The 27,083-nt window shown below is 45.9% G+C and overlaps 2 protein-coding genes across 2 annotated transcripts in view; both read left to right on the top strand.

The window, feature by feature from the left end:
• The first annotated feature begins 8,210 nt into the window (after positions 1-8,210).
• LOC135910984 (cuticle protein 16.5-like) lies at positions 8,211-9,959 on the top strand. The gene is made up of 3 exons (XM_070533876.1): positions 8,211-8,295; positions 8,758-9,769; positions 9,867-9,959. Coding segments are annotated over exons 1-3 (1,017 nt in total). The 5' UTR covers positions 8,211-8,292; the 3' UTR covers positions 9,869-9,959.
• Positions 9,960-11,471: 1,512 nt separating this feature from the next.
• LOC135910985 (uncharacterized) overlaps positions 11,472-27,083 on the top strand; it is a 50,245-nt gene continuing 34,633 nt past the window's right edge. Inside the window, exons 1-4 of the mRNA XM_070533306.1 lie at positions 11,472-11,488; positions 14,301-14,400; positions 22,832-23,817; positions 25,533-25,573. Coding sequence (XP_070389407.1) covers positions 11,472-11,488; positions 14,301-14,400; positions 22,832-23,817; positions 25,533-25,573 — 1,144 coding nt within the window. The remainder of the gene's footprint in view (positions 11,489-14,300; positions 14,401-22,831; positions 23,818-25,532; positions 25,574-27,083) is intronic.

The raw sequence follows: 27,083 nt of genomic DNA, 5'->3' as shown, positions 1-27,083 counted from the left end.
CGCGGAAGAAACATTCGGTCGCGACGGCCAAGAGTTCCGAAGTCGCAACAGAAGCGCTTTCCGTCGCGGTCCTTTAAAATTGTATGTTTTCGCATCGGTGGTGTACACTGTACTTTTCTCTTGCGCGGTATTCAATCGCGCTTCTCTTAAGCCGGCAATGCTGATGGCACCGACACCGGTAATAAAGTCGGCGTGGCGAATAGTTATAATTGTGCCGTGACGACGCGGCACCAGAACGCCCTACCGGCCTCCTGAAAATCGGCCGCTGATCAAAATCATACCATCTGCGGGAATGGCTGCGTATCCGTTTTTTTTGGTAAGATGTGGCACACAGGCCTGTGGACTTACATGTGCTGTTACACTGACACATTAGTTAATTTCCCAGGAATATTTCACAAGCTTATGCGAAGCGGAAAAGAAGATTTGGGTTGTTCCACAAAGTTGCGTGAAAAGCTGTCTCGCTCGGGTCTCATTAATCTGGTACAGTGCTGCCGTGAGAAGCCAGTATGCTGTCAGAAAGAACTCTCATCCACCAATGTTCATGTAGCTATTTTGCATTGAACACACGAATTATATGCGCGCTCAAAAGTGTAAAGAACGAGAGACAACTGTCGAAACTAGCAGTAATAACCCTAAAAGTCAACGTTGTCTATTTCTGAATTTCTTATTTAATAAGGATATCGTACATCAAAATCGATGTTCTAGCACTGCGAGATGTACCTATCGATGGTACGAACACTCTTGCTCTTCTAGAGATGCGGCACTTGACGCGGTGGAGTGATAGCGGATCTTGGCTCTCAAAATGAAAATGTAAACATCAGCGCATCGGCACGTCGTACTGTTCACATGGCCAAAACGTACACTCGAAAAGCATCTTTGTCTCTTCTGTTAACTGTCGCCTTTGTGACGTGCCAGAGACGATTGAACACTGTTTTATTAGCTGCACCGACGCCACACTATTTTGGGATGTCCTCCAACGGACTTTGAAAAAAGACTTTGACATCAACGCTCATACTGTGCGATACCTGCTGCCGACCGCTGATAATAGTGCACCTTTTGATATGTTTTTTCTCATCGGAATGCACAGTTTGTGGAAAACGCGAATGATGGACAGAAACGCCGAAACGGTTGTACCTACAAGGGTGAATTTCATCCAAATGACCCTACACCTAAAGCAGGTTTATGATGAACTTGATACCCAGCCAGACTGGTACCCCATTTTGGTGAGGTGCCTAACCTTACCACCCTTCTAAAGTGAAACCACATTTCTACCCACAGTATGAACGATGCCTTTTCTCTGAGTGACTGTCAGTGTGCTCTCCATTCTCTGACTATGTACAACTGGTGAATATCGGGTTGTTGCTACTGTAATAAATACCATGAAAGAAAGAAAAAAAAAAGTCAGGGGTGGTGCAGTGGTAAGATGCCGGGCTCGCAAGCGTGAGGTCGCATGTTCGAATCCTAGGCGGGGACGTTTTCTTTTAAATTTTTTTTACTTTTATGTTTTTCTTTTTTGTACTAACAAATTTACATAACCTTACGGACGTCTCTGTCAATTTTTAATTAAATATTGATCAAGAACTACACAACTTTCTACTACAGGACGTCACACTACAGACAACAGAACTACAGGCAACAGAACTACAGGCAACAGAACTACAGGCAACAGAACTACAGGCAACAGGACTACAGGCAACAGAACTACAGGCAACAGAACTACAGGCAACAGAACTACAGAAACAACGTCCCAAAATACGACAGACTCTTAAAATTTCCTGTTGTGTTTTTCAACTGGGTTATTGCAATTTGGGAGCCTTAACAATTAAGTTGGCCTCTCGTAGACGACACAGCACGGTTCGCAGGTGTTGCATATGGTCCGCCCATGATGCAGAACATATTGCTATGTCATCGAGATACGCAAGTGCAAAGTCCTCCATTCCTCGTAGCACCTGGTCCAGAAAGCTAGAGAAGCAATATGGAGCATTCTTCAATCCAAAGCTGAGGACTTTCGTACGAAAGGTTCCGATCGGGGAAATAAACGCCGCAATCCTGCTTGCCCTCTGGGTCAACGGAACTTGCCAGTACCCTCTGACTAAATCGAGCGTAGAGATGAAATTAGCACTGCTCACTTTCTCAAGCCTTTCCTCGATATGCGGTATTGGTTAAGTCTGGTCCTTCGTGATTAAATTGAGCCTGCAATAGTCGATACATTGTCGCGGCTACTTTCTGGGGGCCTCAACTACGATAAGAGGCGAGGTATAATCACTGTCTCCTGGCTCGATTACACCTAGCTCTAACATCTTGTTTACTTCAGCGGCCATAGCTTCGCGCTGATGAGGGGAAACGCGATAAGCTTTTGAACGAACTGGGTCCGACGAGGTTAACTCGATATTGTGAACGATCGCGGTGGTCCTGCCCGGTGTGTCTGAAAATACGTCTTTAAATTCAAACATGAGTTCCCTCAGTTCAGCCCTTTGATTGAGATCCAACTGCGCCTGTTCTACTAACTTGTCAATGGTCTCGTGAATGTCTTTTGCCTCCATCATTGCTGTTAACTTTGGAAAGTCGACATGTATCTCCTCAGGTTGGTTATTCAACGAGGTTTTAGGATCATTACCTTTTCTCCAACTTCAAAGCGTCGCGTGCGAGCCACTTTGTCATAGTAATGCTCAGCATTGTTTTGTACCTTACGCATTTCCTGCTCAGCGATCATTGTGGCAGGGCTTACGTTGAATAACTTTTGTCTGCATACTGTTTTGCGAGGCATTTCAGGTTTCGGCGCTTGCCTGACCTCTTGTTTAGCTGGTGCACTTTCCGCATTATCCCCTCGTGGGCTGTCCTGTTTGGTGCAGGTTGACGTCTCCTCCATCAAACCTGTTTCCTCCACCACTACACATTCATACACTGCCTTGGCCGCGAGTTCCCTTGCCTTGGAACGAGTCAGGCATTGCACTGTTCCCTCACTAAACTCCATTCCCTTGCGTCGTAGCAAATCCTCTGATTTGTTAGAAAACAAATTCGGATAGTGTGGCGGGAGATGTGCTGAGACGGCGGCTTCAGTGTCCAGTACTCCAAAAGGGCATTCGATACGAATCTGGAGGCCTCTACGATACGATACGAATCTGGAGGCCTCTATAATTCGATACGAATCTGGAATACGAATACACTGGAGGCCTCTACGGCTTGCCTTATCGAAGCATATTCTCCTGTGAATTGGCTTTCCTCTACGTACGACTATTGCACCACGTCCATTGTGGCTGCCGAGTCGGGAAGCACTCTACACGGTTTGCCGTTTACCACGAGGTCTCGAATGTACGGTTTTAGCAATTTCAGACTTTCATCGTTACTACTTAGTGACATCAACACAAGTTTGGGATTCTCGCATCCCACGGAGATATGCCCTGTTTGCTGGCAGTTGTAGCAAGCTATTGGCTTCTTGGCCTCGAAAGTTTTTTCTTTTGCCTTTCTGCCCTGTGTTCGCGTGCTTCCTTATCTACCTCGCTGTCCTCGTCACTATTTTTCACCGAAACTGACCTTTCCATTCTTTTATACTGACTCGACTTTGACCATCACTTTGGCTTGTCAGGTCTGTATTTATTCACCTCCTTCTTAGGGGCTGCATTGCTTTCGTCCGCACGGCGAGTTACGTACTCCTCGGCGAGATCGGCCACTCTTGTGATAGTGTCTACGCCTGGCCTATCCTGACCCAATACTTGATTTTTACTGGCAGCCGGCGGTAGAACAGCTCTAAAGCAATGCAATGCATTGTCTTTTCGGCGTCGCTGAGTGCACCCTCTTCACTGAGCCATTCCTCCTTCAGGTTTACCTCCAATGTGTATGAAAAATCTGAGTATGACTCATTTTTGGTTTTCTCGACTTCCCTGAATTTTCGCCTGAATATTTTCGCTGATAATCTGTACTTTTTAAGCAGATTTGCTTTGACTTCATCGAAGTCCTCTTCTTCTTCTTTCCCCATGCGGGCAATGATATGAGCTACCTCACGTGGCAACAACGTAAGCATGCGTTGCACCCACGTGTTTCTCGTGAATTTTGCCTTCTCACACGTGCGCTAAAACTGTACCAGAAAAAAACCTATGTCCCCTCCTACTGCGTAGGGTGCCATCAAGTCTGCGCTCTGCGCTCGCTTTCAAGTGCCTCTCTGCTAGGTCTTCCAGCATGTTGAACTTTCAGGAGCTCAATCTCTAGGCGCTTCATTTCGAGGTCGCGCTCTTCTTTGGCCTCACGTGCGGCCCGCTCGCGCTCCTCTTTGGCCTCATGGTGCTTACGCTCTTCTTTTTTCCTCTAGGCGCTTACCCTCTTCCTCTTTCTCCTCAATGCTCTCTAGGAATTCCTTCAGTTCATCGTCGTCTGCCCCGGTCGCTTCGATCGCCTCAATGATCTCCGGCTTTCTAATTGATTCGGCAATTGGGAGGCCTAACTCTTTGGCCACGCTCAATAATATCGTCTTCTTTATTGCCTTCAAGTTAATGGCTGCCCTTAGTGCTGCTAACTCTTCACTCTATAGCAACCTTGACGTACTCAAAGCTTCCGTCAACGGTTAAAGATAAAATCACTGCACCGTACTTTCCAAAAAATACGTAAAGCCAAGTGATATCTCAGTGAAGAAAAGCCGTGCACTCACCATATGCAGTCATGAATCCAGACAGCTTCCTTACGAACGTTGTCACCAGGACGAAGAGGCTACGATAGCGTAGTTGTCGTCCATGTGGGGTTCTCCTGGGTTGCGTATCCCAATCGCTGCCACTCAGTTTGTTGTGTACTCCAGGTAGCGTATGGTGAGGGCTCCAAAACGGGGCGAACAAATGTTTTGTACGCAGTGAGCATCGAATATGTTGTGCATGCTGCAACTTTTTTCTCAAAAAGAACAGTTTCCTGTAAGCCCTAGAGCAGACCTCCTCCACATGAAGGCGCCAGCACATGTCACGATTAAGGATCACCCCTAAGTACCTAAAGCTACGTACAAATTTTGTCACCATTTTATAGTCAAAGGAAGGCGCAGTTTTCTTTCTTGTTATATGAGCAAACGTCGATTTCGAATAATTTATTTCCATTCCCCATTTTATACACCATTCATTTAAACCTTGCAGCATCGATTAATTTTGCTTTTGTTGGTTTTATCTGCCACTGTCGAATAAAGCAAACAATCGGCGGCAAAAAGTTTCATTTTAACGAGTGATTCCAGAACACTGCGAATATCATTGATGCGAATCAAGAACAATAGCGGCCCAATACTGACCCTTGTGGAAACCCAGACAAGACTTCTCATGGATGAGACATGATGTTTTCAATGCGGACAGAGGGTACACGCCCACTCAAATAGGCTGCAGTCCAGTTCACAATGCCCGAAGCAATACCTGCATTGTGGATTTTAAGAACCAACTTACAAAGGGGTAGCTTATCAAAGGCGTTTGCGAAATCTATGCAGATGACGTCAATTTTTTCGCACGCATCCAAAGCTAGATAAAAATCATGGACCGCCTCAATGAGTTGCGAAAAAGTGGATAATCCGCTTCGGAATATATGTTGTGAGGAAAAGAAAAAGTTATTGCTTTCAAGGAAAAGAATGATATGCTTTGCTACTGCATGCTCCATAAGCTTACAAGTCACAGAAGTAAGTGATATGGGACGATAGTTGCTAACTTGATTTCGACTGCCGGATATAAAAACCGGACTCACAACACAGCTGCGCCAATCTTGAGGTAGTGAACTTGTTTCCAAGGATTTCCTAAAGATTATTGTTAGGTAAAATGACACCCATGCCGCATATTGCTGTAAGAATTCACTTGGGATACCGTCTGGCCCGCTTGCTTTCATAGCATCAAGCACAAGCAATTGCCGAAATATGCCTGCTTGAGTGATTTCTAGTGGGCGCATTGCGCAGGCGCCCAATTCCCTGCGCTCATTGTTTCCTTGCTCTGTTCTCGTCTTCGTAAATACTGACTGGAAGAATGCGTTGAAGCAGTCTGCTATTTGCGTATTTTCCGTGATCATTTCAGATCCGCTTTTTATCTGGTGTATCTCTTCTTTTTGATCCCTTAAGTGCATCCAAAACTTTTGCGGCAAAGATTTCAGGAACCCAAGAAGCATTATGTTAAAATACTTTTGCTTAGATTTCCGTAGCGTTAAATCTTGTCTGGTTCATCGAGCAATGCTGTTCAAGGGTAAGAATTGTGCTGCCTGCCCCCGGCAATTTATTTCTTGACTTTTCTGTCCCCACAACAACAACAAATACACCTGGTAAAAGCGGCTTTTGTGGGTTTTCATGTTGCTCAACGAAATTGTTAACGGTACTCAAATGTACCGTCTCTTTAAAATCACAATACGGAGCACAGAGAAAGGCTACACGAAAAGTTTGGTTCATGCATTTATGCCGATATTTTTTCACTTCTTAAGTGCCATTAGGTAAGTATATTTCATTTTTATCTTGTTTGAAGCTGGTGTTTATCTCCTGCGAGTAATTCGCATGTTTAGCCTCTAACATGTGGCTTTCATAACGACAAATTACGAAGTTAGAAATGAGTCATTTGTTGTTCCCAATATTTGCAATACACTTTGGAAGAAACAAGTTACGCAAAAAAAACAGTATAAAATCCCATATATAGCACTATATATTGCAGGTGAGAAGAGACAAACCAGAAGAGAAAAAAGGTGGGATGCATGACCACGATCTGTTCTAGTAGAAGCGAGAACTTTCCTGTACCTCATTAACGATCATATCCTCATTCCGTTTCACCTTCTGCGCGTTTGATGTGTTCCTTTCGGTCATGGTTCACCCATAGACTTATATAATGAACCCTCTGGCTGACAGGAGAGTAAGTCTCGTTCCTCAAACTAATTTTTTTTTTTGCGACTACTATTGTATCTATGATTTCCACTGACGTGCTTGACTGTGAGCGGTAAGGCTCTGAGGTGCTGATGGCTCCACGAGGCCAGTAATGTCCAGTGCATGCTTCAATTTGGAAAGGCCAGAAGAATCAAGTTAAGCAAGGGACTCCTTTCTTTTAATTAACAAGCGTAAGAGGCTAAGGAGCTGTGACGCATAGATGAAATCACTTGTTTTATTTCAATGTAGAAGTATTTCAATGAAAGCTCAAGTAAAATCTGCTGATATTCAAATTTACGTCTCTATCATAATGAACTTTAGATGTTAAAAAATATTATCGTGTGGGCTTTCCACGGTTCCATTACATTGTCACATGATGTGGTTGACTTCAGATGCGGTCTAAAGCCTGCTGCGCATATGAGCCTGCAAAAGCCTTAGCTGTAGGAGGGCTTCTGTTTTGTTTACCTATTTTATATCTCCTCAATGTCGCTTCCATAATAGTCCCGTCCATCTTGCTATTTCTTTGGCTGATCAATAATACTATGTTGGATTAAAAAGCACCAATCTTTCAATGCAGGTTCTGTTATTGGCTAATAACATCAATAAACAACTTTGTTTGAATTTTCCTCAAAGTCAGAAAAGGAGATGGTTGAAACTTTTGGTTTCATTTCAATGAGTCTCACGTAGCAGCTCGAGCAAACACGCATGCCAGTGTTTCTTTCTAGTAACTCGATTTTTCTAGTAATTGATTTTGAAGCCCGATGCTTGACTCAATACGCACACTGGAGAGGATATCATAAATGTCTTAAATATTCAGGGCCACATCTGGCTTGACGGGATCGACAAGTGATGATCCTGCTCTACCATATATTTTCGACGGAGGTACCAGGCGTGCCTGAAGTAGCATGCCCAATACTAAGTTCTCGCTGTGTCTGCAGAAATGGTCAAGCATTTATAAAATAATAAGGTACGAGGGAACGCACGATTTTGTACGACCACAATTTAGAAGACATCCGGTTATTCTGTGCTCGCGAAGGCACCTCCACCGTTCGTCTGCATTGCTCTTTACGGTATTCGCAGTAGAACTAGAACTGAATCTCTAATTGAGTATTTCGCGATTAGAGGACTTTTTTATAAGGCCTCTTTTGCGAGCACGTATAAGCATGCAGTATTTCAATAAAAGCGAAAAGACAGCTTTTCCCACTGGTGGAAAAGTATACGAATAAAAAATAATCAGGGACGTGAAAGATACCACAGCTTTTACTTGCAAAGCAAGCGCATTCACTTTTCCTGTATATTGCTCAAGTATCAACGCAAGCATCACATTTCCCTTGCCACTTGTATAAGCTGGTTCTAGCTGCTCGAAGCCGACAATTTCGTATAAAAGCCCACTCAACAGTGACCCATGCCAGAAGCTTCTGCTCCTCCATCGCTCTAGGACCACCACCATGGTAAGTTACCATTTTACTGTTCAAATGCCATGTGTCAACCTCGATCAACTTCCCCGCGTAACACAGAGCCTCCGGCTACATAGAAACCTTTGCGCACCCTATGGTAAAGCTCTGGTGGTGGAAAAGCATGTAGCACTGAAAAAAAAAAACTTTCGCACTCGCATGCAGCCTCTAAGCCCCTAATTCACTCGTCTTGCTACAGTGTCACCGTTACGCAGGTGCCAAACATCAGTTCAGCAGCGCGAACTTGCTACCTCATGTCTTCTCAATGGATTGGTTACCTAATGTGTTTTTTATTGAACAGGAAAAAACGACTAAGAAATCAAATTAGAGTACCAGAAGTACCTCTAGCAATATAATTCTGCCATGCTCCGACGATTCCAATTTACATGCACAGGGTGATGTGGTTGGCTTCAGTCAATGTGGAAGTACAGAACATATGTATCTCCTTTTCACTATCAGCTGCGTACCTGCATTGTCTTCGCCTTGGCCACCTGTGCCTTTGGTCATCCTACCACCAGCTACACTCTCGCCAGTAACCTCGGTTACGGACTCGGCTATGGCAACCTCGGCTATGCCGGCCTTGGCTACGGTGGCCTTGGGCTCTCCCATTATGGCCTTCCCCATGGAGTTGGGTACTCCGGCCTTACTGGCTATGGCGTTGGTTACGGACACGGATACGTCCCAGCCGCTAGCTACGCCGTCGCCGCACCAGCTGTTACCCGCACCGTTTCCACCTACCACGCCGCTCCAGCTGTGACTGCCGTCCACGCTGCTCCAGCTGTGACCGCTGTCCACGCCGCCCCAGCTGTCGCCACCTACGCTGCCGCCCCAGCTGTGACCAGCGTTGTCCGCTCCGCTCAAGTTGTTGCTGCTGCCCCAGCTGTCACCAGGGTGGTCCAGTCCGCTCCAGCTGTCACCTACGCTGCCGCCCCAGCTGTCACCAGGGTGGTCCAGACCGCTCCAGCTGTCACCTACGCTGCCGCCCCAGCTGTCACCAGAGTGGTGCAGTCCGCTCCACTTGTCCAGACCTATGCTGCCGCCCCAGCCGTAACTCGTGTCGCCACCTATGCTGCCCCCGCAGTGACCAAGGTTGTCCAGTCCGCTCCTCTTGTCCAGAGCTACGCTGCTGCCCCAGCCGTGACCGCTGTCCACGCTACTCCAGCTTTCGCTGCCGTCCACGCTGCCCCAGCTGTTACCACCGTTGCCCACGCTGCTCCAGCGGTTGCTACTTACGGCGTCGCCCACGCTGCCCCAGCCGTCGCTACCTACAGCGTTGCCCACGCTGCCCCAGCCCTCGCTACCTACGGTGTTGCCCACGCCGCACCAGTCCACTACGGCTATGGCGTTGGCTCCCTAGGCTACGGTACCGGTCACTACGGTTACGGCCATGGTCTCCTCGGTTACGGCCTGAACTATGGCTACGGTCTTGGCTCCCCGCTGAGCTACGCCACCCTCCTCCGCAAGAAGAAGTGTAAGTTGTACTTTGTAGTAGACAGTTAATTTTGCTATAGAATTGGCTTGACATATCTATGTGCAGCACTAATAGTACCTTTTTTTTCTCTCTGCAGAAATTTACCTCTTCCTTACCATTGGATCGTACTGACGGCACACATCAACGGAGCAGTTTGCGTCGAGATTTCAATCAAGTGTATTGATTGTCGTCAGAATAAACAGTTTCGTCTAAATTGGTTGGCTCTTTGACGTAAGGAGTTCCGCGAAAACACACACGGGTGAGAGAAGTAATTTATAAAGAGAAAGTCAGACATCCACCAGCTCGTAGCTATTGCTGCAAAGCAAACCCGGATTCCGCGAAACGGTTTCCTCGAAAGAAAAGCCCCACAGTTGAAGGAAAATTCGGCCTGCTCCGGGACCTGCCGGACTGCAGGGGGAATGAATATATATATATATATATATATATATATATATATATATATATATATATATATATATATATATATATATATATATATATATATATATATATATATATATATATATATGGTGCTTATGTTAGCTGCACCAAATGTTTAGAGTTAGAAAAATATTAATCTGTGTACAGTTATCTTTACCATTAGAGTGTACGTATTGGCAGCCCCTAAATGTGGCGCAATTTCCTCGATTACGTGTCTGTTACTGAACTTACAGTAATTAACTTTCTATTCATCACCAATACATGGCTACAATGTACCTATCGCAGTCTATGCCAGTACTAGAGTTATAGATGTGAAATAACTTATGCCATATTATTTTCTTTCTTTCTTGGAGCAGCTCCCATCCCTATGCCTGCTTTGCAGCAGTCATTCTAAACGGTCTAATGTATCTATCTAAAACTTATCAGGCTCCATGATTTTTCACTTTCTCAATTTTTTCCTTGTCAATCTTTGTTGAAGGATCCTACACTGTGCAGTCATATAGTAGGATACACCTTACATAGGTTTTTTATAAGACATCACGGGCTTGTGTCAGAAAGAGTTTGCTTGGTGTTCCGTCGAAAGAAACCCACCATTTTGCATACTTTTGCCGTGATATGGCCGACGTGTCTGTGCCAAGACATGGACCGTTTAAGATATATTCCAATATATATGAATTCTGCAACGATGCCCAAGCAAGAGTTACTGATGCTGAAGGTCGTGCTCACTACAGTTCTTTTTTTTCCTTGAAAGGTGCATATGAACCCGTTGTTGAGTGTTTAGTTGCATGTTCCATTTTTAGCACCATGTAAATCTGTATTTCGCATATTGAAAGTTCCGATTACAACAATTGAAAAAAAAAACGAAATTCTTTGCCAGGTCTGCTTCAATTTCGCCACTGTCAGCAAAATAGGCATACGGGTCTAAGAAAGAAAGCAAGGCGAGAACTTCATTAATTACTGCGGAACAATGTAATGTAGTTGTGCGAATCACGAACCAGATCTTAACGCAGGTGATCAGCAAAGCTCCCTGCTCATTTGAGAGCTAGAAAACTCCGGCTGACGGCGCGAACAGCTGGTTCTACGTGCCTCGAATGCGTCCTTGCAGGCATCGCGTCGGCTTAAATATAAGTCTAGCTGCGTGCGCTACATAAAGCTGCACGAAGTGCGATAATTTAAAGCCACCCAAGTCTCAAGCGACAAACTTACATTGCGCCTATTGAAGGAATTTTGCAGCAGGTAACAACTGACCCGCGTATAAGGGATGACAAAATATGGCACGTAAGTTTGCATAATTCCCCCTTTCGTTAGACCTGACGACAAAAATATTATGCCGGCTTATCGCATGAGATATAGAAACGCGACAATTACCGGATAACTTAGGAACGCTCTGCCGACGAGCTGCCATGCAATTCTATCAATCTACAGTTTACCGAAGCGGCGCAAGTCTGAACTATCCACCTGAAGTCATTATCCTACAGGTCAGCATGGATGTCACAAGAAGCCACGTCCTCCAATTTAAACCCACCTAAGCCCACATGTACCTGGTGCTGTCGCCGTTGCAATGGAGAAGCCACTTGATTGTGGTTCACCCAGATGTACAACCACATTTACATAGAACGTAGAATAAAGCGAGCCGTCCAAATAAATACGAAGGGCGTTACGCGGTAATTTTGGCAGCAGAATATTTTGGGCGTTTTGATGGTAGCGATGACTGCTTGGATTTCATTAGCCCAGGAATACAAGTTAAAACGACGGAACGCGAGGCAGAAAAAATATACAAAGGCAGTGCAGCGCATTACGGGTATAAAAGCAGCGCTGGATACTGAGGCAGCCCAGATCGGGCCTGCTGGGCTTCAGAAGAAGTACAAGCGGTTACGATCTACAGAACAGGAGGCAAATTGATACAATCAAGTTTGTACCAGAAAACGCACCAAGGAGGCACGTTCGAATGGAAGAAATCTGATTGGCCTCAGATGCTAGACAAACACTAGCCTATGTGTTGGCAAGAACGTGCCCGTACTAATCGCACATAATCTATACGAAAAAAACACATGTCGGTGTACTAAAATAAACTGTGGGCTTTTGCGTGAAAAAGCAATGATACGATTATTAAGCACACCCTGGTGGAGCAATGTGGTCGCCTGGGTTTCTTTAGGGTGTGCCCAATGCACGTTATGCGAGTGTTTTACCATTCGCCTCCATCTGAAGGTGGCTTACGCATACTGGCGAAGCCCTTAGCGCAATTCAAGGAGACAGGGAGGTGACAGAGACGCAGGAATGCGCTAAGATGGCTAGAATTAAAGCCTGTCACGTCTATCTCTTTTGGAATTGAGCTAAAGGCTTTTCCATTATGAGTAAACCGTACAACCTAGCTCAAGGTTCAGCTTAGTTGAATGTGGCTGACACGGTCGCGAATCTAGTCACAAGCTCGTGCTTGGAAACGTAACGCCACAGAATCTAGGCCACCAAGGTGCGTTGCCTGTCCGTGTAGACGGTATCGAGGGAATACAGTGTTTCCTGCCTGTGCGATGTCTCTCATTTTGTATTAGCTCGCGTTTTAAGGCGATTGAAGTTCATATCTCAAAACGGGGCTTCTTTTGCCGGACCATCCCTCCTATTAGTTACGCGTCCATCGTCGCCAGGCCATCTTCTGGTGTGGAACTTGTTCCTAACCATTTGGCGAAGAAAGAGAAAACTTGGACTTCATGACCACTTGGCATTGAGCTCGTGCCATCATGGCTGAGTGTAGTTGTTTACCGGATTCTGCGATGGGCTAGCTGTCACGCACAATATAAAGCCTGTCAATTTGTGCGGAATGTTAGTGCGTGTCGCAGACGATGACAGTTGCGGGTTCTGTGCAATAACTTCGACGTCTACGGGATGCAATGCTGTAGCAGACGAAGAGGATGGTGGATGCATCGTAAATATATTCCTGACAAGCCAATTACGTCCTCAGTGGAAAACTGCTGCAGTCACGCCAAATGAGTACACGGTGAGAGGAATCATCGAAATTTGCCGACTAATTTCTGGTGGCTTCAAGAAATGTTATTATTCTTTGACTAACTAGTAAAAAAGCGATATTTTGTACCAAAAGTTGCGAACACTTCAGGGAGCACTGATATTAGCTCTTTCTTGCAGCATTCAGCAACCTAAAGCATTAAAAAATTCTTCTTTATTTTTCTTCTTTTTAATCGTATTTGGTTAACTTCTTTATCAGCTTTTCTTTAAGTCGACTGGAATACGAAGGCCATTACGCGCTATTTTTAGTGTCTTTTTTAGCACAGCTTAGCCGCACTTGTCTGCATCATATGCGTCAAAATGTTGTCAGAGAAAGTGCTGCACTGACACCCTTCACAGCATTTTCCCCTTGACACCAGTAGTATTACTTTATTAGACAACCGGTTCACATACCAACCTTTAAAATTTGTGCCCAGCCATAATTTTGGATTATGCTCATCCAGAATGCCTGACCAACCTTCGGTTCGTTGACAAGCCCGTTACTGAGTTCATTGCAGTTACAGATAACTGCTTACATATAAGGTTCAAGAGATTTAGTTCTTATTAGAAAGCTGTTACAACCCGCCCCGCGGCTGAGCCGTGCCCGGTAGTACACGTAAAGAGTGGCCAGGACACAAAGTCAGCGTTTATTGTCCGGCTTGGACTTTTATCTGAATGAAAGGTAAGCGAAGGGGAGTGGGAGAAAAGGACAAAGTAGGTGCGCGCATGCGTAAACTGACGTCACCAGTGCAGCGGTGAACAGCAGTTTGTGGCATTCTTCCTTCCTTAGGTTCCTTAACGCTCCACTGTCTCCTTGATACGTCGGGGACGTCGTAGCTCGGGAGGCGGGTGGTCAGGTGGGCTGGTGGCAGCGCCCATTGGAGCTTCGCGGTCTTCAAACTGGTGGGTTCGGGATTATCCGGGGGCTATAGGGAGGATCTGAAGCCAAGGTTTCTTCGATGCTCCTCCGCCTGAGATCGTCCGTGTGGTGGTGAACGAGCCCATTCTCCTTGTCTACAGACACGAGGCGTGTCCCCATGGTTGTCCGGATCTTGCCAGAGGCCCATTTGTCGCCGCGGCCATAACTGCGAAGTAACACAGGATCTCCGGGAGCGAAGCTCCAGCTGACGTTGTCAGCAGACTGGTACTCTCGTGTTGACCGGCTCCAAGGAGGACAACACAAGTCTAATAGGGTACGTAGTCTGTATCCCAACAACATTTCCGATGGGGAGCGTCCTGACGGAAGCGGTGTGTTACAGCAGTGACACCGGGTCCCAGCCAGCGCCTTCGAAAAGTCTGCGTCCGCACACTTCTTTAGTCCATCCTTGATGGTTCGCACAGCATGTTCCGCCAGTACATTATTCTGCGGGGGGTGCCCGAACTTGAACCACCCCATTTTACGTTAAGAACTCATTAAACTCCCACCCGTTGAACGGTGTGCCATTATCCGACACTACTGTGTATGGCAGACCGAAGCTACTGAACAGCGTTTGCAGGGTGTCAAATGGGTGGCTGGAGGTCGCGGGAGACAACGGCATGACCTCAATCCATTTACTCTGAGAGTCCATGACGACAGGCACCATCTTGTTTTGGATTGGACCCCGGAAAGTTTACATGCAGTCGTGACCATCTTTCCTGCGTCTCTGGGCAACTGATGGGTGCTTGCGCAGGTGGCATGGGCAGCGCCTGCACACAATTCTGGCACACAGCGGCTGCGAGCTCAATATTGTGGTCCAAGCCAGACCACCAAAATAGTGACCTTGCGACTGCCTTCATCGCCGAAACGCCTTGGTGAGCCCCGCCACAACAACAACACGATGGCCCCAGTGCAGCAAGTTCTGTTGTACGGACAGCTCGTGCCGCCTTTTCTGGTACTCCCACATCTCTCTGCCTTCTTCAGTAGTGCGTTGTGGCCAATTCTCGATGACGTAACTGCACACACTTGAGAGTACGACGTCTGACTGTGTAAGGGCTTTGAGTTCTTCCACTGGCACCCCAAGCTGGTCCCACTGGTCCATGACAAGGACGTAATCGGCCGTATCCTCGGCGTCCTGCAGCCCCTGTGCAGAAGATTGTGCTATTCGGTCTAATGCATTTGCGGTGAGCATAAATTCAGCACGCTTGTACTGCAGTTTAAAATTATATGCACCAAGTAGTAAGAGCCGTCTTTAGATTCTGGCTGCCACCGTGATCGGTGCCTGACGATCATGCCTAAACAGACCCCGCAACAGCTGGTGTTCCGAAATAAGAGTGAACTCTAGCACCAAAAAGTATTCCCGGAACTGAGTAACATCAAATATTAAGGCAAACGCTTCGCTCTTGATGTGAGAGTATGTTCTTTGGCCAGTTGTCAGTGTTCTCGATCGAAACCCCCCCCCCCCCCCGGGTGCTCCTCACCTTGCAAGTCATGAAAAGGGGCAGCTACAACTCTGTAGGTTGACGCGTCACACACCAAGTAAAACTCACTGTTCGGATCGAAATACGTCAGCACCAGTGCCGTGCATAACGCATTCTTCTCCTGGATGAAGGCTTTATTTTCTTTGGTTGCGACTGCGTGTCGACTTCGCGGTACCAATCCAAAACAAGATGGTGCGTTTGTCATCGTGGCCTCTCACAGTAAATCGACTGTGCCTCACGCGACCTCCGGCAGCACAGTTGACACCCTGCTAACACCAGTAGGCTTGGTCTACCATACACAATAATGTCGGATAATGGCACGCGGTTCACCAGGTGGGAGTTTATTAAGATCCTAAAGTGGAATGGGGCGGTTCACTTTCGCCCCCCCCCCCTACCAGCCCCAGACTAATATACTGGTGGAACGTGCTGTCCGAACCATCTGTAAAACTGGAACAGTAGGTGTGGCCAACTCCGAGTGGGTCACTGCGGATGTAATGCCAACTGCCACGAATCAATCTAATGCCTCTGAAATCTTATCAAAAAGAGACTGTGGTAATTTTCTTGCCTTGAAGAACTTTGTTGTGGCTCCTAGCTTGATGTGAAAGCTCATGGTGTGCGGTGGGCCTCTCATGAGTCCTAAGCCCTCGGTGCACAGGTCGGCGTAGTGATCCATCGCCGCATGCACTGATGGAGACCCCGGACTTGACTCTAGTGGTTACACCACTACGTATAATACCCGGCATGTTTCCGGAAGAGAGTGACTGTGAGAACAGTAAGGACAAGTATGATGCAGCCATGTGTCTTGTGTTTCTTAGAAGTTTAGAGTTAATTTCATCAATTCCAAATGAAGATGATAGCTTAGTCTTCTGGATTATGGATGAAATTCCGTCAGCACAACATGTGATGCATGCCATCTGACCTTCAATATTGTACAAAGGTAAAGAAATGTTTGTTTCGATTTCTTTAGTAAATACTGTTGCTAATGCGGAAATAAAAGTGTCAGCACATTCAGTATTGGTAACCGTCTCGTGTGAGTCATTGGTCAGCGTAATAGTGCGAATTCATGCTCTCTGGAAGCTCCGTGTAGCCAGTGCCACAGCGATCGGTGGGAGACGTCTCGTATTTGTATCGGGACAGTTTTTCGAAAAAAAAAATGTTTGTTCAGAATCCTAATGCATCTTTAACACGTCCACATCTCTTTCACGTGGAGAATATTCGTGGTTTTGTGCCTTCGACTGAGAGAAAGCTTAGGTGGGCGCAGTGAAAAATCTTTTGACTAATAGTGGATGGCTAACGGCGAAAAAGTTGCCAAATCAGAAATAATTATTCCTCTGTTTGGTTGAATCAAGCAGAATTAGACAGGCGACACTGCAGAAGCTCAAGAAAATGTGGACTATCGTGGAGGGCTGATTTCTGGAATGGATGAAAAAGAATTTGGAATAGCTTTACGTTATATCGCTCAAGATGTGAAGCTGAGCACGCTTTGTTTTGGGCATAACCTAACAGGAGAAATTATAGACGCAAAAGTGTCCACTGACCCGCTGAGCGAAGCAGCTGCTGCTTGTAGCAGCGAAAGGGCACCTAAATTGTCATGGACTGTGACGGCTCGTCACGTGCGCACTTTGATGTAGCAGAATGAGCCCGCTGACCTGTTGCCGCACTGCTGCCATACGGGCACGCCAGGCGTTGCGTGAGGGAGAGGGCATCGTCTAGACCTCACGTCACTATTGCTCTCGCAAGCCTGTGTAATCCCCGCGTTCTTTGTACTCGCAAGCTTTCGCCTGCGATTGAACTTCGCCTGTGTAATGGCCATAAGAAATAATGTGTAAAGAAGAGAATGACTTCAAAAGGTAAAGCGTTGGCGGTAGTGAGTTTCCAAAGCATGACCCCAAGGTCAGAAGCCGAATATCTTATTCACTGGGGTAAACCAGCGCATTCTAGGTAGCAGACCGGCGCACTATGCTTTATGACGCCATGCTACTCGGAATATTGCCAAGTCCGGCGTGACGAAAGCCGTGGTGCGAAAATTAGGGCGGCTTACTCAGGAGCGTCCCGATTAGATTCTACGGCAGCCGAGCCGGGTACGATCGCGCAAGGAGTAGAATAACACCGGACAAGCGGCTCAACGCGCCCACTTGCGCATGAGGAGGTGGTTACTCGAAGAACCGCACAGCAGCGTTTAAAGTCACAATAATGCTTTCGCATTCACAACTCATACATAATGCTTAGGAGTCGTCGGATATTTTTGCTATGACAATGACCAACCGGGCTGTGTGATAAGACAATCGCAAAAAACGCGTATATTCACGTACAGCGCGTTGACGTACTCATTCAAAGAGTTAAGTTCACAGAAACCAATACTGTGTGCGCTATTGCAAGGTGTCGCTTTCCTAAATGCATTATCTTTTCTGGCTATCACATACTCCGCATTCATGCACGCAAGCATGCTCTTAACCAAACTAAATGTTCCTCTCGCTAAAAATACGTAAATAATTTACTTACTGTGCTTGGTGATGTTCGCGAAGAGCCAGCTTGGGTAAGGACGCCGGAGAGTAACGATTCCTGAAGCCACAATGTTATTCGACACAAAAAGCAATGACATGCGTTCGTAACGCCTCAAATTCGTTATGTCATTCCGAAAGGATATATATTGGAGCAGTTCTCATTCTCACGCAAATGTACTAGAAGGACGAGAAGTGAGATGTTTGTATTTTGCACACAGCGTGGTAAATATGTCATTGAGAAGTCTGTTGAGCAAAGAAATAATTATCGCCAATGTTACTGGGTGGCCTGCCTTTTAACAATTTGGATCGAGCAAAGTTAACTCTAAACTGCTATGAACCGCTGGAGAAAGAAGAAAAAAATTAGGAGTCATCTAATGTGTTGCGGTTGTCGACTCAGCCTAATCAATAATTGTTTCCTTCAGTACACACTATGCATGCTAAGCTCTGTACATTTGCGCCTTTTCGCATTTCAAGATACCTGGCGCTCTTTTCACTTAAGTAATGGTAATTACTTAAGGAGTAGTAGGATAAGGAGGAGGAGAGAAACTGAGAAGGCAGGAATGTTAACACACACGTGGTAGATGGTGCCGCGGTAGCCATCTCGATTACGGGTTCTGCCCCGGTCGTGATGGCCGCATTTTGATGGAGGCGGAATGCAAGAGCGACCTTGCGTGCAAAGTGAAGAATAGCAGGTGGTCAAACTTATTCTCAATTTTCTCCTAAGGCACGTGCATTACAAGAATTATATTTATTTTTATAGTCGCGCAAGAATCTCGCTTTCTACGTACACAACCTTTCCGGCGACAAGTTGGCTAACTGAAATCGAGATGGCACTTCCAGTACTCCTGGACATTGCTTGCCCTACAAGCTGTAGAGTTTGAGCGGCGATTCGAGCCTTGGCTGCGGCAGCCGCGTGTGGAGGGGGGCGCACTGGAAAAGCAGTTCTGTAGGCCTTTGCAGACGTTAGGGCCAATTGTAATAATTAGATTTTTTTACTCCCTGTCTTAAACTAAAGTCCACTGTGCATTGATTCGTGCACAAACAGTGCTGTTTACATATGACCACTAAGCAAACGATTGGCCCCTTCGGTAAATCCTCTATAAGTGAGAGCAGTTTGCCCTTAGAATACGCTCTCATAAAACGTCAGACAACTAAAATACATTTCTAGAATGAGGAAGTTAGTGCAGCGCCAGAAGGGAAAAGCAGACTGCACATAAATGTAGCAAATCTATTTCCTAGAATCCTTAAACACAGCCATAAATAGAGCCAACGTACACTCGGCAGCAAATTTTCAGGGGACGTGATATATGGCAACAAGTTGAATATCTGTGGAGCCTCAACAACGCGGCCTAGTATTCGCATTGACAGCTTCTACCAGTATACGTGAACAACTATTTGATGGCCGGTTTTACTAAACACAGATACGGGCTGCTCGGAAAGTTAACGTTTTTTGAGATCCCGTGGTGCGCCAACTTTCGTGGTTGATTGTACATGTGTGAGTCCAATTGTAGCTTGACCAAGTTACGGTACGTTAGTTCTTGAGTAAAGCTGCATCCTGCTTAGTCGACTGACAGCTGTGTGAGTCCCACATGGGTATTTGCATTGCAAGCTGATTAGCACGTATTGCTTCATGAGGAAAATGCAGACTAATTCATTAAATAGGCTTTTTTCAGTGTAGCTTATTTTGGTCCCGGTATGTGGTCGTCCATTGTCTGCCATAACCCTGAAAAAATTTCGTTGAATGAATTATCTAAAACCTTGGTTTTGTGAAGGCGGAATATTTAAAGTGGATTTTTTTTTCAAAGGCAAACTTCCGGGTAGATATGGCTGCCAAATCGCTCGGCCCAATTATGCGGCAGTCGGCCACACTTGAAAATACTTTTTTTTTTATATGAACTGAGGTTCCTGCTCCCTCCTTCACCGTAGTGAAGCTCACTGACACTCACGACCACGTTCATGTATGAGTGCACTCAGTAGTGAATATGTCAACAAACTGGGTGTTTCGACTGCATAAATGACGGAATAATGATATTACATCCGTTGTAGAATTGTGGTAACAAATATCATGTCTCCGCCCGGAGCGCGTCAAATACTATTCTACCGTTATTGGACACACTGGCGAAATATTGCGAGAAAACAATCGGATGACCTTGCAAAGAAATACGTTGATAACTGGAAAACATAATAAGCTATGGCTTCAAAGCGATCACCAAATAAAGAGAAAGAAACGAAGAGCTGAAGCCAGTGAAGCTGACTTGTTTCAAGGAAAGAAAATTTACACTGACTCTTGGAATCTCTGCGACGTTCTAGTACGCATACCATTGGCGGTGCTTGCACCAATTGGACGAGGCGATAGGTGCGTCTAAAGTTCCATGTACAATGTTAAACTGTACTCTCAGGCTTTCGCGAAACGCTTGTGTTATTCGCGCAGTCATTGTGACCTCTGTGACAACGCAGTGACCTCTGATTTTTCTCCCCCTTCTTCATTTGTAATATGCTGAAGTGTATCCCAATAAAAAGATTAGTTGAGAGGTCAGCGCATGTCCTGTTTCTGGTTTGATTGTCTTTGACCAAGTAGCACTGACGCCGTATAGTGAATGCCTCCTTGCGTTAAAAGAATTTGCAAGGGACACGAACGTTCCATCCAATTCAATCTAATCCAATTAAATGATCGGATAATTTTAGGCCGAATATTCTTACAGTCCATTCTCCTTCCCACCTCCTTGCGACATCAGTTTCTTTAGTTTTCGATAATTTACTGGCGTCTACCTCCGCACACAGTTGCACGAGCTAGTTTGACGAATTCATTACGTAATGTATCACTATTCCCTCTCGAAAGGAAAAGAGGGCATTGACGTCATAAGGGGTTCCGAAACTACATATTGCGTGCTTTAAAGCACTGCACCCTTGCAGTGGAGTTAACAAACTGGAAAGTAAACAATCAGTGGACCTAACCTACTCCTATGCAACGACGGCTTGATTCCGCAAATGCATGCCTTATTCATATTGACATTATTTATAAAAAATGGCAGTTTTCCCAAATGCGCGATGCAGTGACTGCGATAGCAAGTTCTAGCGTTGGACTTGAACTTCAAGGATGGTGCTCTAAATGCACGGGGGTCTGAGTATCCCGGACTCATCGCAGGCGGTTAAGCCGAAAATTCTTAGATCACTAAAATGCTTTAACAGGCAGTGTGGTTTCTATGATTACATCAGAGAAGCACCACTAAGCTGCAGGTAAAGAACCACGCCAGTAAATTCTATCACTTTCTAAATTGAGCACTAATATTGTTTTGCCCTTTTCAAATTTATTACCTTAAAGATATAAGATGAAATGCATGAGCTATGAATGGTTTGTTAACAGATTTATATGTTTTACTTTTCCTTGTAGGCTCTCATTCTCAAAGTACTGAGGAATAATGTAGTCACAAACGTAGCACCTGGTACGAGCAACTTTGTTGATTCAATGCGTAATAATATAGCCCGTGAATACGCCAGGCGTAAATATGTAGCATACGTATACCTCAATATATGCGGATCCCGACGGCGCAGATGAAAATTCGATTGGAGTGTCAATATAATTGTTATCGTAATAGTATACGGTTTGAGATTTTCCTTTGTCCCACTGTCCTGCTTTGCAGGGTGATCACCATGCCTGAGTCTTTAATTCTTCCTATTTAATTCCGCTCATTAGAAATTGCGATGCTTGAACCATGCCGCATGGGGCAGAAAATACAGTGAATGTCTAGCTTATTCTGAGTGGCTGTTTTTCTTTCCTAAACAGCAAAAGATCCAACATTCCACCACCCATTTCTTGTTCGCGCAAAAGCCATGCATTTGCATCAAAGTGACGGTGGAAATACTGATTTCTTGCCCTACCTGTCGAAACAGGTATATTAATGACAAAAAAAAAGCATCGCACGTGTACGTCGGCCGCACTTCAAGAGGCATCTGGTTATCCAATGCGCATGAAAGCATCCTGCTATAACGCGTCGCGGCTGTACACGGTATTCAAGGCAGAATTTCGCTGAATGCTTGAGTACTGACCTATTGGAAAGAATTTTTTCACTCAAACCTTGCATGCGAGTGCAAAAGCAGCGTGGAAGAAAAACAAGCGTATAGCGTTTGCCCTTGTAGAATATAGCACGTAAGAAAGATTAACGACAATAAAAATAGCATACCCTTTCCTTTATGCGAGAGCACCACGTTTTCTTGCTGAATATTATTCAGGAATTAAAATATGATTCCCTCGCCACTCGAAAAGTCCGGCTTCTGACTTTTTGTCGAAGGGAACACTCGGGTATAAAAGGGCACTCCTCTGAGACCAAAATCAGAAGTTTCTTCTCCATCGGACTAGGACCACCACCATGGTAAGTGAACAATGAAATGTTCACTCTCGTGTGGAAAGTGCAAACACTTCAAAATAGCCTCAAGTAAAAATGATGTCAAGCGTATAACTTTTTGCAAGAATAATCAAAAATGCTTAAGGCTGTTACAACGTTTCGTTCTATTGTAGAGACTCTCAGCTCAGTATAATATTAGTGCATTCTTTGTAAGTAGTTCATGAAATGAAGTCAAGAAATGGACCTACCCGTCCAATTAGGAAGCATCAATAAAAATTAAAATAATCCGTGAGGCAACGAGTAAAAACAAAAATGTGTGCAGTGCTTTGGTGCAGTTATCTGCACTTTTTTACATGCCGTGACTCTTTTTGTTCTCTCAGCTGCGTGCCTGCATCGTCCTCGCCTTGGCCACCAGCGCCTTTGCTGGTCACGTTGCTGGAGGTTACACCCTCGCCAGCAACCTCGGTTACGGCCTAGGCTACGGAAGCCTCGGCTATGGCGGTCTCGGCTATGGTGGCCTGGGTCTCTCCCATTACGGCCTGTCCCATGGAGTCGGCTACTCCGGCCACACTGGCCATGGTGTTGGTTACGGATACGGATATGCCCCAGCCGCTAGCTACGCCGTCGCTGCCCCAGCTGTTACCGGAACCGTTTCCACCTACCACGCTGCTCCAGCTGTGACCGCTGTCCACGCTGCCCCAGCCGTTACCGCTGTCCACGCCGCTCCAGCTGTCGCCACCTACGCTGCTGCCCCAGCCGTGACCAGCGTTGTCCGTTCTGCTCAAGTCGTTGCTACCGCCCCAGCTGTCACCAGGGTGGTCCAGGCCGCACCAGCTGTCACCTACGCTGCCGCCCCAGCTGTCACCAGGGTGGTGCAGTCCACTCCAGTTGTCCAGACCTACGCCGCCGCCCCAGCCGTCACTCGTGTCGCCACTTACGCTGCCCCAGCAGTGACCAAGGTTGTCCAGTCGGCTCCTCTTGTCCAGAGCTACGCCGCTGCCCCAGCCGTGACCGCTGTCCACGCTGCTCCAGCTTTCGCTGCTGTCCACGCTGCCCCAGCTGTTACCACTGTTGCCCACGCTGCCCCAGCCGTCGCTACATACGGCGTTTCCCACGTTGCCCACGCTGCCCCCGCGGTGGCTACCTACGGCGTTGCTCACGTTGCCCACGCTGCTCCAGCCGTCGCTGCCTATGGTGTTGCTCACGCTGCCCCAGCCTACTACGGTTACGGTGTTGGCTCCCTCGGCTACGGTGCCGGCAGCTATGGTTACGGTCATGGCCTGCTCGGCTATGGCCTGAACTACGGCTATGGCCTTGGCTCTCCTCTCAGCTACTCCACCCTCCTCCGCAAGAAGAAGTGTAAGTTTTGCTTTCTTCTCACTTTTTCTTATTTTTAACTCTCCTTTCTCACTAATTTCCATGCTTTGTTGTGCTTATAGAAATTTTCTTGTTCGAGGCCATCTGAAAGAGTCCAATGTACAGAGCAACGGAGAAGCAGTCTTCAAGGCATCAATCAAGTGTACGGATTGTTACCCGGAAATAAACTGCTTCCGCCAACTAAGCTTTATCGTCTGTATTTTCGCTGACACGGCTCCTTGTAGCACGCACGCAAGGAAAGCACAATGTTCGGTACCATAGCCATGCAAGCCTTCCCAGCAGAGCAAACGTTCAAAATGGCATTGCAATGACGAAGGACTAACGATGTTCAACCGCATGTTCACTTGTTCTACACTTCGTATCTTCGTCAGCAGAAAAGCAAACTTTGTAAGATCTCGTGAGTGCTGCACTTTTGCTTAACCGGCGCGCTAACGTATTGAGCAATGCTCTAATTTTCTCAGCATTTCGCTGTTCATTTTTTTTGTTCTGATAGCTCGCACATTGCTCGGTTGATAATACCTCACCCTAATTTAGACTGTCACGCAGTATCCGCATCGATGGAACCTTTACATTTACACGGAAAGAATTTTTCTACAAGCTTGCCCTCGAAATTCAATCCTTATGCATACACTTCATCAATAAAAATGTACTGCTGTAACGTTGCCTTTCATGATATAATTAGCAGGCTTTTAGGTCATGCAAAATACGAGACAAGTGCTGGCTAACTGAGGCCGAAGGCCAAAAAATTTTTAAATGCGGGATGTTTGCTCACCCCCAAATTATTGTCCTATCGTACCACCCTCACTCTATCGCTTTTAGTAGAGCAACTAGAGGAAGCGTTACCCATAAACATAGCAAGGTACCTATCAAATTTCAAATTTTATGGCCCAATCAATTCGCTTTCACGATAGGCTTTTACACTCAATTAGGTTTAGGTTCCCAAAAGATGAATAAGAATTGCTACTGGCAGCATTAACCTAGTTGATCTATTATTTGTAGATCCTTCTAAAGATTCAAAGAATAATTCATGTTTCTGATGTAAAAGATGAATGTTATTGGTATCACTATTTCTGCTTTACAACTAATACGCACCTACCTTGTGGGTAGAGAGCAGGTTTTCAGTATTTCCAGAATTACATCCCGACCGTAAACGATTTAATACCGGTGACCTAGAATGGTCAGTCCTTGGTCCTTTTTTATTCGTTATATATATAAGTGACCTATCACAGTGCCTTGAATACTCACAATGCTTGCTTTGTTCTGATGACGCAAAAGTTTTCTGTTCTGCCAAAGACATGGACTATTTATTTTTGTAATTTTAACAGCGTTGTTACCAGCGTTCAAGGCCGGTGAGAAAAATTTCCGTAGAATTATTATCCCTGAAACAGTTTTTACCTTGCCACGAACGTTTCGGAATGGATCGAGGCAACGCAATTACCCCTAGAACTGATCAAACTAAGTTCATTGGTATGGTACTGGGTAAGTATTCTAGATTTGACAAATGTGTAAATTAGTCAAAGAAGAGTGGCCAATGATAACCGGATTTTAAAAAGGAGTTCGTTCACATTTACTACTGGTGACCCCATTCCCATTAATTAAAGCAAAACATTGTTTGCCTTTTCCTTCGGATTTGCCGCTGCTGCTTCTGCTGCTGGTAGTGGTTGCTTGCTGTTGTCTTGCAGATAAGCTCTAGCCAAATACCTGTGTCATATTGAATATCATGTCGTCATCATGCTCTCGTCATCGTACTATTGCCAAAGTTCTTGGCTCCTTGCCAGACATTGAAGATTGGCCAAGAACCGTCATACTCTAAAGAAACACCGGAAATAGTGTGAATCGAAGGTGTTCTTACCAAATGCATGCAACATATTGAAAGTAATGTATTCACCGCGCCATCGTCGTCATACCAGTGTCATTGCTGCTCGGGGTTGGCTACAGTTTGCACGATTGAACGGTACCGGAATTAGTGCAAATACCTGATATAGCGCGAATTAGCTCTACCGAATTAGCCGGTACTTAACAAAGTGCAGACAAACACTAGATATTATGCGAATTAAGGTGGCCCACGGTACCTGACATGCAAACAAATGCCGGTTGTAGTGCGAAATAAGGTGGCCGGATTGGCCAGTGCCGGGCATAGTACAAACAAACACTATATATACTGCTAATTAAGGCTTCCCGAATTGCCAGTGCCATAAACAGCGTAAACAAAGGAAGTATATAGAGCGGTTGAAGGAGGCAATACGATATCAGATGTAGTGTGAAAAAACCTCGGATTTAGTGCAAATTAAATCGCCCGGCTGGCCGGTACCAGATATAGCGAAGACACGCACCGGATATAGCATGAATTGAGGTTGCCCATGTTGAGAAGCGATGTATATGAGCGCGGACGGGAGCTTAGACATCAACACGTGGTCATTGCTATGCTGTCGTCGCAAGTCATGCCATCATGCGCTCATACCATATTGATCAATTTTTCGTTGGCAAGTCATGGGGCGCTATAATATAAAACTATTCCAAACTTTTTTTATTCCAAATCTGCAATGAGTAAACCGCGATTGGTCAAAAACGTTTTTGGACCACCCCCACTTCACCTTACTGTCACGCGTCGGCACGAAAACCGCGATAGCTCCCCGTGTGATATGACGTGTACACCCTGATTATGCATAATTTGACCGAGCAAAACAAAACGTTTTTTTTCTGATTCGACGCCCCTGCGCCATTGGCCCTGGGCAATTGGTCAAAAGTTTTCGGGCTGCACCCACTTCACCTCTCCCGCACACGACGTCACAAAATCGCAATACCTTACGGTGCCAAAGTGACGTATACGCTTTAAAGATGCATTGATATGCCGAACAAAACTGAATTTTCTTCTGAATAGCCGCCGGATGCGCCGTTTCGAAAGGAATAAAAGATGGCTGCCGCCAATCGCTCCGGCACTTGCTACTCGCCCCTGCCGGAGAGCATTGGTTTATTTCCGTGTAATAAAACCGTACGCGTGGCCATGTAACGTTTTCTAGAACTTTCGGCACGTTTACGACCTCGTTCTGCCAACTATTCTTTGCTGAGAATCCACTTTAGCGTCATTCTTAAGCTTCCGTTGCATGCCGCCACGACTGTCGACGGGCCAACGCAAGCTAAGTAAGAGAAAGCGGACCAATCGCAGACGCCGGCACCACCCTCTCATCCGGTTATCGATATTCAGTGCAGCGGTTCGACCCCGTGGAATCCCTGTCCACTTGAGAATGCTCCTCG

The sequence above is a fragment of the Dermacentor albipictus genome, chromosome 2, assembly GCF_038994185.2.
Source record: "Dermacentor albipictus isolate Rhodes 1998 colony chromosome 2, USDA_Dalb.pri_finalv2, whole genome shotgun sequence".
NCBI lineage: Eukaryota > Metazoa > Arthropoda > Arachnida > Ixodida > Ixodidae > Dermacentor > Dermacentor albipictus.
This window is presented reverse-complemented; position numbering and strand designations above follow the sequence as displayed.